A 14,184-nucleotide genomic window follows, 5' to 3' on the forward strand; every position below is an offset into this window, starting at 1 on the left:
CTGGGAGAGGGATTTTGGAAACGAGGTCCTGCCAGGGAGGGATGTACAGCTGAGTTCTGGGTCTAGAGAGTCCCAGCTCCCCACTGGCCTAACCAGTATTCTCAACACTGGAGTCACGGATTGCCTGGAAGGCCAGTGAGTGGGGGGAGGGGGAGGGGAGGATGGAAGAGTCGGTGTTGAGCCCATCTCTCCACCTGCTGTCTGCTGGTCAGCTCAGCCAGCTCACCCTGCTCCCCTCCAGGATCACATGGAGGTTAGGGGATGGGCAGGCCACAGCAGTCTCCCCTGGACACCTCCCCATCCTGCTCTCTTCCATCCCTCAGCCACCTATATCAAGGTTTACCTACTTGAGAACGGGGCCTGCTTGGCCAAGAAGAAGACAAAGGTGGCCAAGAAGACCTGTGATCCCCTGTACCAGCAGGCTCTGCTCTTTGACGAGGGGCCCCAGGGCAAGGTGCTGCAGGTGAGTGTCATGGGGCCAGTGGGGCGGGGCAACTCTCAAAGACTGTAATTTAAAATTTGTCTTATTTATGATTTATCTTGTGCCAGACGCATTAAATATGCTTTACCCATTTTTTGTTACAACCTGGTGAAGGTGTTTTTCTCCCTGTCGATTCATAAGGACACCAAGGTTCGAGGGAATAACTCGGTTGCCCCCAGGTTGCACAGCTGGTAGGTAGAAGCAGGGTTTGACCACCATCTTCTTCCACCTGGTGCTAATGTTGATTGTCCCACTGTGATCCAGCAGCAGAGCGGGAGCTGTGATCCAGGTCCTGGACTCTCAGTCTGCTCCCCACTCAGGAAGGTTGTCATCTGGGATGCTGAGAAGCTCTGGAAGTCAGACCCAGGTTCTAATCCCAGCTATGCCACCAATTACTGTGTATCTTTGGGTTAGTTAATTAACCTCTCTGAGATACATTTCCTTTTTGTAGAAATAATAATACCTAGCACGTCTACCTAGATGGTTGTAACAGCTGAGATAACGTATATAAAGCCTGTAGGGTCGAGCCTGGCACATCTTAAGTGCTCGGTAAGTTGCTGCCCAAAGTCAGTGTGAGTTCTGCCTCTCTCTGTCCCATCTGTGCCCTGGCAAAACTTCTACATGGTTCCTGGACCCACTGCCCAGCCCTGGAGCTGGAGATGTGGCTCAGCTCCTCTCTCTTCCTCCCCACTGGCAGGTGATTGTCTGGGGAGACTATGGCCGCATGGACCACAAGTGCTTCATGGGCATGGCCCAGATCATGCTGGACGAGCTGGACCTGAGTGCCGCGGTCACCGGCTGGTACAAACTCTTCCCCACGTCCTCAGTGGCAGACTCTACGCTCGGCTCCCTCACCAGGCGCCTGTCCCAGTCCTCCCTGGAGAGTGCCACGAGCCCCTCAGGCTCCTAAGGGCCTCAGGAAGAGGCCTGGATGCAGTGTGGGAAGGGGTGCTGCCACCCCCCGTCTCCTCCCCTGTACATAGTCTTCACGTCTTTCTGGACCCCTTGCCTTGCTGCATGCCTGTTGGCTACTGGGCCTGTCCCAGCTGGCAGTGGAGACTCTAGTATGTGTGCGTGTGTGTCTGTGTGTGTGTCTGTGTGTGACCATGTTAGATCTGTTCATTTGTCTGGGTGTATTTGGTCTTAGTGACTATATGGGCTGAAATCCACGTCTCTCTGTGTCTCGTTGTGAAGAAACCCAAAGGAGAGTTGCGTGGACGGGACTCCATTTGAGTCCAGGGGTGGAAGTGGGAGACGCAGCCATTGGTCCATCCCACCTGGTCCTAGGCTCAGGGCAGAGCCTGCGTGTCCCCGCCTGTGCCTGTTCTTGGTGGTCCCTGCTTAGTTTTCTGTCTTGTTCTTTGTTCCACCTCTGCCTCTCCCAGCGCCTCTGCTCTTTTTTGAGGAATGTAGCGTCCACTGCAGCTGGCCACAGCGAGGCCCCTCTGGGAACCCTGACACCCCTCCTCTTCGCTGGGCACTCCGGCTGCTCTTCCCACCGAATGCATCCACAGCACGTAGCATCTCACCTAGCGCCCTGGCCAGGGCTCCGGGAGGCAGACGATGCCGGGGAGCTGAGGGCTTAAAGACCGCTTTCTCCCTCGGGCCGGCGCCACCTCCTTCCTACAAGTGAGATTGAAGGAGGTGTCAGTTCCCAGGGTTGCAGGCCAGGTACCTTGGAGGAAAGTGCTGGTACCTCCCTTAGAATTGTTCACCTCCTGTTTCCCTCCAAGCCTCCTCACTTGCGACATGCCAAAGGAGCTCTCCCAGCGGACCCCAGGTGGTGTGGAGTGGACGGTCTTGACATGCAAGAGGTTGGCCTCATAGGGACGTTACCTGCCAAAGTGGGCAGCCCCTGGCGGCACCTGTGTCCATCCCAGTTCCTGAGGGTGGCCCTGTGCCCCTCTGGGCTCGTCCTGGAGGGGCCTGGCTTGTTGAGGATGTGCCCAGGGCAGGGCTGCTGGCAGGAATGAGGAGGGCTGGGGCTGACTTGCTCTGTGAAGCCTGTCCGACCTTTGGGGATTAGCTGCATGAAGTTGATTATTGGGGGCTCTATTTTTTTTTTTTTTTTTTCTCTTTTCCAGACCAGGGTCCATGTCTGGGAGCTCAGATTCACTGAGGCTTCAGCCTCCTGGCTCCACGGACAGCTTGGCTGTAGACTCTAGACCATCACGGTCACCAGCTCTGTATAAGCAATACTCCCCCCTCTCGGCCTCCCTGCCCCCTGCCCTCTGCCGCTGCCCTCTGGAGGGTAGCCTGGCCTGCTCTAGACACCGCGCCTGCCTCTGCTTTCTTTCCACCCTTGTCTGGTTGGAGCTTCCCAAAGCCACTCAAACCCTGACCTGATTGGACAGCTGGGCCCTGGGGGTGGGCACCAGGGCCTGGACTGGACCTTGTGAGATGTCTGCTGGGAATCCTGAAGTCTGGCTCGGGAGTGCCCAAATCTGTCCCTCTCCTTCCTCAGGTCTAGCGTGAAAGGCAAGAGGTTGCCCAGGAGGTGGACACAGCAGCCCTTGGGTTCATGTCTGGTGGGGTGGAAAGAGGCAGCAGGAGGGGTCAAGGCCTGGGACAGGCTCGCGCTCTGCCTCTTCCCCAGATATCACCCCTGAGAGCTACACTGACTCTAACCTGCATACGTGGGGATCCGTGGAGAGGTGCTTGGACTCCATCCATAAGCGAAGCCAGACGGGCCTGGAGGTGGATTCCGGGGCAGGCAGGTGGAGACAGAGGCTGAGACAGAGCCATCCCCACCGAGGGGTCCTTTCTGGCAGGACCCACATTAGGCTGAAGCCAGGGCCTGGCCACCTCCCTCCCGTGAAAACCAGGGGGAGAAGCCGGGTCCCCACTGGTCCTGCCCACAGACAAAAAGTGGGTGAGGGCAGTAAGGACAAGATAAGCTGCTGGGCTCCTGACTCCTGCTGGAGACTCCATTCCTGTATTATCATGGCGGGAACGCTTGTGTGTGTGGAGAGAGAGACAGCTAGGCTGAGTTTTCTCTTTCTGCAGAGATTCTCTCCTAGGGTCAGACTGGGTAACGCATGCATTTCTCATGTTTCTAAAATAAGGCAAAGGGCTCTGTGCTCTTAGATCCTAGGGTGGGGAGTGGGGGTGGGAACTCGCTTGCTAAAGCGTGTTTCTGTGTCCTGTGGGTGACGCAGAGCAGCCACCCTCAGGATGGGTGAAAACCCTTGACGCCTTCGGGGTGGTGGGATGATTAGTGACCACAGGACGGCGTAGACATTTGCCGATGTGGCACTGAGTGGGCATACGCGGACCGTGCGGTTACCCCCAGGGAACGGGGGTATCAGTGAGGGGTGTCGCCCTCATTCCTCTAGAGGCGCAGGAAGACAGAAGGAGCTACCAGCAGAGGCTGCTGCTGGGGAGCTGAAGGCGGCTGGCCTCTTGCCTCTGAGGAAGGTTGGCTGGCACAGGGAAGGTTCTAGCCAGAGGTGGGGCCTGACCTGTCGGTGACTTGGGCTGACCTGCCTACGGCCCCCAGCTGCCAAGACTGCCCAAGAGCTGGGCCACGCCACTGTTGCACCTCGATAGTGGGAAGTCATGCCCCACACAAGTTGATGTCGGGGAATTATTTTTAACCCTTTGTACCAAATTAAGTTACTAATCCCCACCTGGATTTTTCTCCCATGAGGGTCAAGTCGAGTGAGACTCCACGTATGGGTGGTGGTGAGTGGCTGGATTTAAGGGTCTGTCTCTCAGCCTCGTGGATGCAGGGGCTTGTTTGAAAAGCTGTTCTGGAGCTAGCCTGTCCCAGGAGAGGAGGGAGCACACGTGTGACTGCTGCCCTTCCCTGGAGGGGGCAGCCTCTGTCCCTTGAAGAAGGCATGGCAGGGAGGGAAGGAACATGATCCCCCCAGACACTGTTAGATGCAGTGTCCTGACTCCACATGCCCTCTCCTCACCCCAGGGGACCCTGGGGCTGATGACAGGGTGGGCTCTTTGTCATTCCATCTTCCTCTGCTCAGGCAGGATTCGTGGAAGATGTGGCAGAGACAGCAGTGGTCCTGCAGCGATGCTGGGCTGAGGGCAGGAACCGTGACAGATGATTCAGAACATCTGTCTTCACGTTTCTGCTCTGTTCAATCTGTCCCACTTCCTTCATAGACTCCTTCCCTAAAGGGAAGTCTGTGATGGGCCTTTGGTATGAATCGGGCTCCAGCAAATGGGGCCAAGTCTTGGTTCTTCCCTGAAGAATCATATCCCCTTTGTCAAGCCATCTCCTAAACTACTCCCCACCCAGTCTCTCCCCCGACCCAGCACTCCTAGGAAAGGAGCCCTCAGGAGGCTGTCAGTATGCAGCAAGCCCAGGCACTGCCAGCATTTCAGGGGGCCGAGAGAGAGGGTGTCCCTCTAGCTCACCACTCGTGGGATCACTGGTTCTCCCAGGGGCCTGACCCCCACCAGGGCAAGCATGCCTGAGCTCTTCTTTACTGCCAGCCTTGAGGAGAGCAGAAGCCTCACACCCCTTTCAAAGACGCTAGAGCCCTCCAAGGGTACTCTTTTGGAGATGAAATGTAGCACAATCTTAGACTGCGTTACCAGGAGCCCTGGCACGCAACCAGGGTTCTTGCTCCACACCCTGCTGTCCAGGAGATGCTGTGCTCCTCCCCCGCCAGGGCTCCAGAGCTCCTGATACCTCCGGTTCCCCATCTTCAGCCCAGAAAGCATCAGGGCTTCAGGAAAGCTGCTCTTCCGCTTCTTTGATTACTTCCTGCACTGTGCGAAGCCCGTGCAAGCAGTTGCCGCCTTTGCTTGGTGGCGGAGACAGGTGGCGTGTTCTTCAGGGCCAGGCGGTGGTCCAGCAGGGTTTCTGCAGTGGCTGCAAGGAGAGGGAAAAGAAGAGGCCTGCTGCCCTGCCGACTGCTCCCTTTCTCTTCCTCTCCCCGGAGTTTTCTTCTCCAATATCCTGACACAGAAAGAGGTTCTCTAAAATGCTGCTTCCTATACTGGATTACCGTTCACTGAATGATCAGGAAGGAGATAGGAATGTAGACTCATCCCTTGCCTTCTCCTTCAAGTCTGCTTTTCACTCAGGTCAGAAGAAATTGGGTCAAAACAAAACAATCATGACTGAAGGGCAGGGGAACCCCGCCCGATCCAGTGAGGCCTGATGGGGGCTGGATAAGCCTAGTCTGGCTGGGAAAGGGTTATTTTGAAAGAGTGCCTGAGCATCTCAGAGCGACGTCAGTGATGCCAAAGAGAGCAACTTGGCCTCCTCGGGCACCAGCTCTGCCAGCTGAGCCGCACACGTGCAGCTCAGGTGTCAGCATGCCCGATGGTGGGACCTTGTTCTCTGACAAAGGGCTTAATCTTTCCATGTAGCAAAGCAACTTCCCCTCCCCCAAACCCTGAGCTCAGGCTTTTGTGGGCCCAGCAAGGCTGTGCCTGTGAAGGAAACTGGCATTCCCGCAGAGGCCCAGACTGGCTTGGGGAGGATGCTCGTCAAAAAGCGTGAGTGTTACTGCTCTGGGAAAACCTTCCCGGGCTCTGATTGGAAACTTGGCCAGTAAGGACAGGAGCCTTCGCCCTCCCTGGGAGCTCACACTGATGCCAGGAAGGGTCCTTGGGACTGGGTTCCAGAGAGCTTGGCAAAGAGAAATGGGCCCTGGGAATTCCAAAGGCAACAGAGCATCCGCCCCAATGGTCAGTGGCCTGGACAGCTGGCTACGGAGAATCAAAGGCTATTATATGCAGGCAAGACTTGTGCAAGACTCCTCACTTTTCTGGGCCTCAGCTTCCTCATGTGCAAAACCAGAGCATTTGCTAGTTACTCCACGTTTCCCTCCAGGTTTTAAGTCTAATCTGGAGTTGATGAGGGTCGTGAGCCTGGTGCACCCGGCACCTGGCTCCACAGGCTGGTTCCTTCCAGACCCGGGTGCCCAGGCTGGGTGCAGGTCCTCACCCGTCCATGCCCAGATGCTGCTTCTGACAAGAACTCTGGGAATCCTAACAGACTCTTCTTCCACCTCTTCCGGGTTTGTTGTTGTTTTCTTACGTAACGAGATAATTAAGGCTTGTCTACAATGGACTTTTCCCAAGGTGCTGATGTGATGTCACAACCTCAGATGCATCCTGCGTAGGTCAGTATCCCCACCAGCAGATGAGGCTGGGTTGGTCCTCATTTCTGCTTCTAGAATGAGACAACGGGAGAATTTTAAAGGGAGATGCTCTCTGATGGGAGGAGAGAGGTAACTTATTTCCCTTCAAAGTATTTTGCTTCTTGAAACAAAAAATGACTCTTCTCCAGAATGTCTTTTACCAGACACCATCTCAGCAGGCAGAGTGGCTGCTGCTTTCTTAGGAAAAGTTGGCCTGATTATTCCATCCACTCCTTTAGAATGTAAATTCATAGGAGGCAAGGACCCCTTTTTTAGAATTTCTAAATGCATCCTGCAAAGAGAGAGAGCAGATAGGGACTGAGAAGCACACTGTTTAGATAAGAAGCAATTAGCCTTTTCTATCTGTGCTCTATACATTTTCTATGCGCAGCATCTTTCCAAACTCGTTGTGGCTCCCAGGTGGCAGGTGGATGGATGGGAAGGACTGCCGGCTGTTTCTTACAACACTCTTGCCAATTCCCTTGAGGAGAAAATTCTTCACATGGCTTCTGCATGTACAGTATTTGGGCAGCAAAAAATGATTAAAGTCCGTTTGAAAATGGTTTCATGTGTTGCTTTCTGCAGATGGTTCTTAATTCTAGGAGAGAGAAAACAGGGTTCCAGGCTACTAAACAAGGAGGAAGAAGATGCCTTGTCTGAGAGGCAGAGAGAAGTACATTTCAGAAAAAGGCTGACCTGGGCTTCTGACTTCTGTTTGGGAAATCTGTTGCCGCAATGATGTCATTGGGCCACGGAATCTGACTGTTCCAGGCAGCTTCCTGGCTCTGTCTCCCAGGATCCCTGCTTACAAGCCCTCAAAGCCTTCTATTCCCACAGATTCCACAGAGGATGCCCAGAGCCAAATAGAGGGAAGGATAAGATGGAGCTAAGGCCACTGCTTTTGACCCACTGCTGCTTTCTGAGCTCTTGGGTCCAGTAGCTCTTCTCAGGCATGTGGCTGGGGTACCCTTGCTTATTTCAGCCACGCCTGATACAAGCAGTAAACACAGCTGTTGACCTCCAGTGCTGTGACACCTGGAACACCCCTTCCTCTCCCTCGAGGAGGGACACAGCCACTTCTGGGCAGTGCCATTGTCCTCCTAGGACTGGGTCTGGGAGTACAGAAGATGGACAAAGTATAGTAACGTCATAGCACATGCTTGCCGGGGGAAAGGCTGACATCTGCCATCCCAAGAGCCCTTCCGAGTGACCTCCACTGCTTTGGCTCTGGCCCTTGGCCTTGCAGTTCCAGTGGGCCCCACCTCTAGATGTAAGGCCCGTGAGACCTATATGTAAGCTCTGGTGCTCCCCAGGGTTCTGTCTTTACTTCTTTCCCACTTCTGCTCTCGGAGACATCTCATGCACTGTCATGAATTTAAGAACTTCTGTGCTTCTAGCCAGTAAAATTTTCAAAAAAAGGAAGAAAAGACAAGAGGGACAGACAACAAAAACTGAGATCCAGAGAAATTCTTCAAACAGAAGGAATATTGTACATACCGCATAGGGTTTTGGGGGGATTCAAGTGAGGTAATATGTTTAAGGTGCTCAGAAGATGCCTGGCACATAGCATTTATTATGTTTGCTATTATAAAGGAAATGGTGGAAAGGCTGAGATGTAAGAAAGAAAAGTGAGCAAAGAAATAAGATTAGTAAATATTAATATATACATTATAAAACTATAATAATGCTTACTTTTTAAAATTAAATATACTAAAATATTGGAGAATAGTAGCACATAAATTGGTCCTTGGAACGTTCTTGGAGGCTAAACACATTGAATAACTTCAATCTTCCTTAAGTATCCATTCTAAAATCTAGAGTAAGTACTGAGAAAATAGAAATAGAACCAAGTAGATTCAAAAATCCTAAATACAAACTATGAAGTCCAAGAGTGTACTAAAAAATGATACATCATGATCAACTGGTGTTAATCCCAGAAAACAGGGGTGGTTCATTAGAAAAATTCACTGTAATTCACCACGTCAATAGACTAAAGGAGAAAAATAATTATCCTAATGCAGAAAAAGCATTTTATAAGGTTTAATCCTATTTGTAATAAAACTACTGGCAAATAGAAGGTCACTTTCTTGATTCTATAAGAGACATGTACCAAAAAACCTGTAGTAAATATTATGTTAATGAAAACACTTAACATATTATAAGACCAATGCAAGGAGAATCAATGATGTTTCTTGGACCTGTCAGAGAACTGATGTTGCAAGGCAAACTGCTACCTTGAAATCTGGAAAGACAAGCATATACAGAGAATTAGAGCTAGTATATGCTTACCAGGAGAACCCACTGGAGCGAAACACTGATGGAACACTTAAATGTTAATATTAACTAATTGCTGGAGGCTGAGTGTGGACGAGTTTGAGAATGACAAACAACTGGAGGCTGGGAAGGGGTGCATATGTTGATGGACTTTTTCTCTAGGCACCTACAGTAAAGACCTGAGAAAGATCTAGTGGTTTTATCAGGGGGAGGGGAAAAGAAAAGTTCTGAAAAACATTCAGCGCCTCCTCCATGACAAAAGCCTCCTCTCCAGGGAAAACACTTAACCAGAGCCCACCCTACCGTGGAGAAGGGCATTTTCCCCATTCTAGGGCCCTCTAGATTTCCTGTCTCACCTAAGGGGAGAAGAAAAGCTAAGAAACACTTGTGAAAAAAATCACAACACAGGGAAATAGACCCATTAAAAGAGTGAGGTGCGGGCTTCCCTGGTGGCGCAGCGGTTGAGAGTCCGCCTGCCGATGCAGGGGACACGGGTTCGTGCCCTGGTCCGGGAAGAATCCCACATGTCGCGGAGCGGCTGGACCCGTGAGCCATGGCTGCTGAGCCTGCGCGTCCGGAGCCTGTGCTCTGCAACGGGAGAGGCCACAACAGTGAGAGGCCCGCCTACCGCAAAAAAAAAAAATAAATAAAAAATAAAAAAAAAAATTGAGGTGCAATCATATTATAGAATGCTTCCTCTGCCCCACAGCTTATCCCCATATGAACAGGGACCTAGTGGCTTACAGTTGAAATAGCTGTAAGACACAGCCTCTGAGAGAAGCCCCAGACACAGCCTCTGAGGGAAGCCCCAAATCAAGAGGTGGAAATAAAGGGGCTTCCCTGGTGGCACAGTGGTTAAGAATCTGCCTATCAATGCTGGGGACACGGGTTCGAGCCCTGATCTGGGAAGATCCTGCACGCCGCGGAGCAACTAATCCTGTGTGCCACAACTACTGAGCCTGTGCTCTAGAGCCCTCGAGCCACAACTACTGAAGCCCGAGTGCCTAGAGCCCCTGCTCCGCAACAAGAGAAGCCACCGCAATGAGAAGCCCATGCATCGCAACAAAGAGTAGCCCCTGCTTGCCGCAGCTAGAGAAAACCCACGTGTGGCAACAAAGACCCAACACAGCCAAAAATAAATAAAATAAAAATAAATAAATTTATTTTAAAAAAAGAGGGGAGATAAAAATAAGGTCACCAGAGGAATTTGAAATCTATGACATATATAGTTACACTAAATACAGCCCAGCTCCTAGCCAGACTAAAATAAAATCACACATTAAGGCCTATTTACTTTGGTTCCTGTTACCAATATCCTGTTACCCAATACATGATGTCCAGCTTTCAACAAAATATTAGACATACTAAAGGCAAGGAAAAAACCCAGCCTGAAAAGAAAAAGCTGCAGAACCAGAGTCAAATATTATACACAATGGGGAGTTGTCAGGCAGAGAATTTAAAATAGCTACGGTTAATAGCTATTGTTAATATATTAAGGGATCTAATGAAAAAGACAGCATGCAAGAACAGGTGAGTAATGCAAGCACAGAGAGGAAACCTCTAAAAACAAAAGACATGGTAAAAATAAAAATAAACTAGCAGAAATGAAGAACTCCCTTGATAGTCTCAAATGGGACGTGGTCAAGGAAAGAACTAGTGAGCTTGAAGATAAGGCAATAGAAACTTCCCATACTGGGAAAAAAAAAAAAGTGAAAATAACAGACTGGAACGTCCAAGAACTATTGGGGATTTCTAAAAAGTGTACCACGTACATATTGGGAATACCAGAAGGAGAAAAAGTGGAGCAGAAATATTTGAAATTTGTAATGGCCAAGAATTTTCCAAAATTAGTGACACCAAACCATAGATCTAGGAAGCTCAGAGAATATCAATTAGGATAAATACCAATAAGCCTATACCTAGGCATATCATATTTAGGGGGAAAAAAAGATCAATACAAGGAGGCCCATTATCATTATTACCATTTAAAATAGTTCTAGGAATCCTGTACAAAGCCACAAAGACAAAAAAAAGAGGCAAAGGATTGAAAAAGGGATGAAGCTATCATGTATAGGTAATTTGATTTCTACCTAAGTAAGAAAAAATTTTTAGAACTAATGAGAGCATTCAGCAAAGTTGCTGGATACAAGATCACTCTACAAAAATAAGTTGCATTTTTCTGTAACATCTATAACCAGCAAATATGAGATATTATCCACAAAAGCAATTTAAATTATTAAGTAATGATTACTTAAGAATATGTAAGACCTCTATGGAGAGAATTTTCAAACTCTAAGAGTTGATTATCTGAATAAATGAAGAGACATTCCCTATTCTTGGATAAGGCAGTTTAATATAAAGATATTAACTCTCCAAGTTAATCTGTAAGTTCAACATAATCTAAAAATTTCAGCTGGTATGTTAACTAAACTTACTCTACAACTTATGTGCAATAATATGAGTCTATGAATGGTTGGATCAACTTCTGTTCAAAGAAGAGAAAACTCTGAGATTGGCATGTGTATACCTAGGAAATTAACATATGACAAGAGGGGCACCTTAAAACAATGGGGAAAAGTGGATTGTTTAAAATATGTATTAGGAAAACTGGTTCACTATCCGGACAAAAAAAATCCCTACTGTTGGGCTGCACCCCACAGACTTTCAAGCCTTGTAGTTGCCTAGCCTTCAGAGGGAAGAAGAGCCTGGAGACAGTGCCAGAGGCCTCAACAGTTTATTGGACAGGGGATCTTACATGTCCAAAACAAAAGGTCCTGGAGTGACACCCCACTGTATATGACAGGCAGGACATGGCAGCAATCTTTGCTACTCGGGAGGAGACGGAGGCTACCATTTACGGGGGAATTGATGTCAGGTTGGCTCATCAGTTACCAGGGAAACCAGTGGCTGGGGCAGGAGGCAAGCACGTGGGCAGTTACTGACTAAGCCCTATAATTAAGAGGACTGGATAGTTATGTGAGTGAAGCAGGTCCTGGTTGAGCAGGGGATGTACAGAGAGCAAGACAACAGCCGTGGGTGGCCTGACTATACACTCCACCCCTATATACCCTGTACAATCCTTACAATCTTGGTCCACCCCTCTTCCATGATATCCCTGGGTATGTAGAGGCCAGGTATGTAGAGGTGCACTGCAACCAGATACCACAAATGCAATACAGCAGCAGCTAGAGAGTATCAGGTGTAAGATACCTACTACACCAAAAACAGGGATTTGCAGGACTTCCCTGGTGGTCCAGTGGTTAAGACTCTGTGCTTCCACTGCAGAGGGACACAGGTTCAATCCCTGGTCAGGGAGCTAAGATCTCACATGCCATGCGGTGGTTCATGTGGCCATAAAATAAAAGGGATTTGCCAAGAGGTGGGCGATTTTGGAGCCAGGCACTTGGTATGCAAGACAGGAGGAAGGCGAGAGTCTTCAGTTGCCCCTACGTGGGTTGTCACCCAGTCCGTGAACTGATTCCCTCCACTCGGGCTAGGATGAAATGTGAGATGTTTAACAGGCACCATGGGAGATCATGACCATCATGCAAAATCAAAGCAGTAAGAGCATTCTGAGCTAATACCACCCCTGCCTGTGGTTTTTGTCCTGGTCTGCCATATCACCTGTCCACCCTCTGTCCCCAAAGCCAGTGCCGAATACTGGAGAGGTGGTATAACAACGAACCACAGCGTTAGTATAATGATGTCTTTCTCTAGTATGGGGCCTGGGTTAATTACCTTAGTGGTCTTAGGTGGGGCTGGGTAGAAGACAGGTGAAATCTGTAAGTCCCTTTCTAATCCTGTTCCCCACGGGGCAGCAACCCCAAACCACCAGGGGCTTACCTGCCAGTCCCAGGGCCATTTTATAACATATTCCCCCACTATGGGTAGATCCTGTGATAAGGGCAAAAGTGACTGGGTCAGTTATTGTCCTGAGCAACAGTTGGCAATGGTCCTTCAGTCCTTCAGTGGTCAACAGTTGAACTCAGATGGTGTTGACTAGTTCCCTCTGGGTTAACGTGGCTTGGGCACTAGAATGATTGCTCCTGGGTTGTTAAGATCGTAGGACTTGAGTTAGCCTCCTGGTCCACATGTTGAGAGCAGGAATCCCGTCTCAATTGTTGTTTTAAGTAGTCAATTAGCCTGGCAGCAGTGGGCTTGTAGGGTAGGTGGAAATGCTAGCGTATGTCATTTTTATTGGCCCATTCCTGAACTTCATGGCCAGGAAAATGGGATCTTTGGTTGCTATCGATGTCACACACAGCTGTTCTAGACCCGGAACAGGTTGTTTTGCATCATTCAAAGACTTGGGTAGGCTTTTTATGATGTCCTCCACCTGTTGTAACACGCTGTAGACTGAACATAGCTGCTGTCTCATCACACTATACGGTGGCTCTGCACCCTTCCACAGCTGGGACCAGCAGTCCAAGGGTACTCTCATTATTTTGCCGTTGCCACAGGCCTTTACCAAACTCTTCTGAGTAACTGGCCACGTCCAATTCGCAAGCTTGTTCCTGAGTTAATATCCCTAAAGCCTGTGTCTGTAGTTGTTTAGGGGTGGTGGGTCAGGGTTATGCTTGTATTTTGTAGATAATCCAGGTCCTTGTGTTTTGTCTGTATTCACCAGCCGTCCCTGTGAAGTCAGATGAGTCACAAGCACGGGGCTGCTACTTTTAAACTGGAAAGAGACTCTGAGGTTAACAGAATATCATCAACATAATGGAAGAAAAAGACATCTCTCGTGGTAGTCAGCTGCCACAGGGCCCCACATGCTAGTGGACTGCCACCAGGATCACCCCCACAATGTTCCATTCCCCACCCTTATCTCCCGACATCCTGGCACTCACGGGTTTCATCAGCTTCCTGACTGGTTCACCAATTGTTGGGCTACGCCTCGCAGGCCTGTAAGCCTTGTAATTGTTTAGCCTTGAGATGGAAGAAGAGCCTGGGGACAGCGACAGAGACATCAATAGCTTATTGGAGGGGAATCTTACACGTCCGAAGCAAAAAGTCCTGGAGCAACACCCCACTATGGCAGGTACGCAGGCAGGCCATGACAGCAAACTTCGCTTCTCAGGGAAGAGGGAGGCTACCATTTACAGGGGAAATTGATGTCAGGTTGGCTCATCAGTTACCAGGGAAACCGGCGGCTGGAGCAAGGGACAAGCAGGTAGGCAGTTACTGATTAAGCCCTACTATTAAGTGGATTGGATAGTCACGTGAGTGAACAGGGACTGGTCGAGCAGGGGATTTACAGAGAGCAAGAGAACAGCCATCTTGAGGGAATTCCCTGGCGGTCCAGTGGTTAGGACT

At 49.8% G+C, this 14,184-nt stretch overlaps 1 protein-coding gene across 1 annotated transcript in view; it reads left to right on the forward strand.

Moving 5' to 3' along the window:
* Positions 1 to 1,391, forward strand: part of RIMS3 (regulating synaptic membrane exocytosis 3) — a gene marked incomplete at its 3' end in the record, with an annotated part of 34,253 nt that extends 32,862 nt beyond the window's left edge. The window contains exons 7-8 of the mRNA XM_082677576.1: positions 324 to 463; positions 1,179 to 1,391. Coding sequence (XP_082533702.1) covers positions 324 to 463; positions 1,179 to 1,391 — 353 coding nt within the window. The remainder of the gene's footprint in view (positions 1 to 323; positions 464 to 1,178) is intronic.
* Between the last annotated feature and the right edge of the window lie 12,793 nt (positions 1,392 to 14,184).

The sequence above is a fragment of the Grampus griseus genome, assembly GCF_964374135.1.
Source record: "Grampus griseus genome assembly, chromosome: 1".
NCBI lineage: Eukaryota > Metazoa > Chordata > Mammalia > Artiodactyla > Delphinidae > Grampus > Grampus griseus.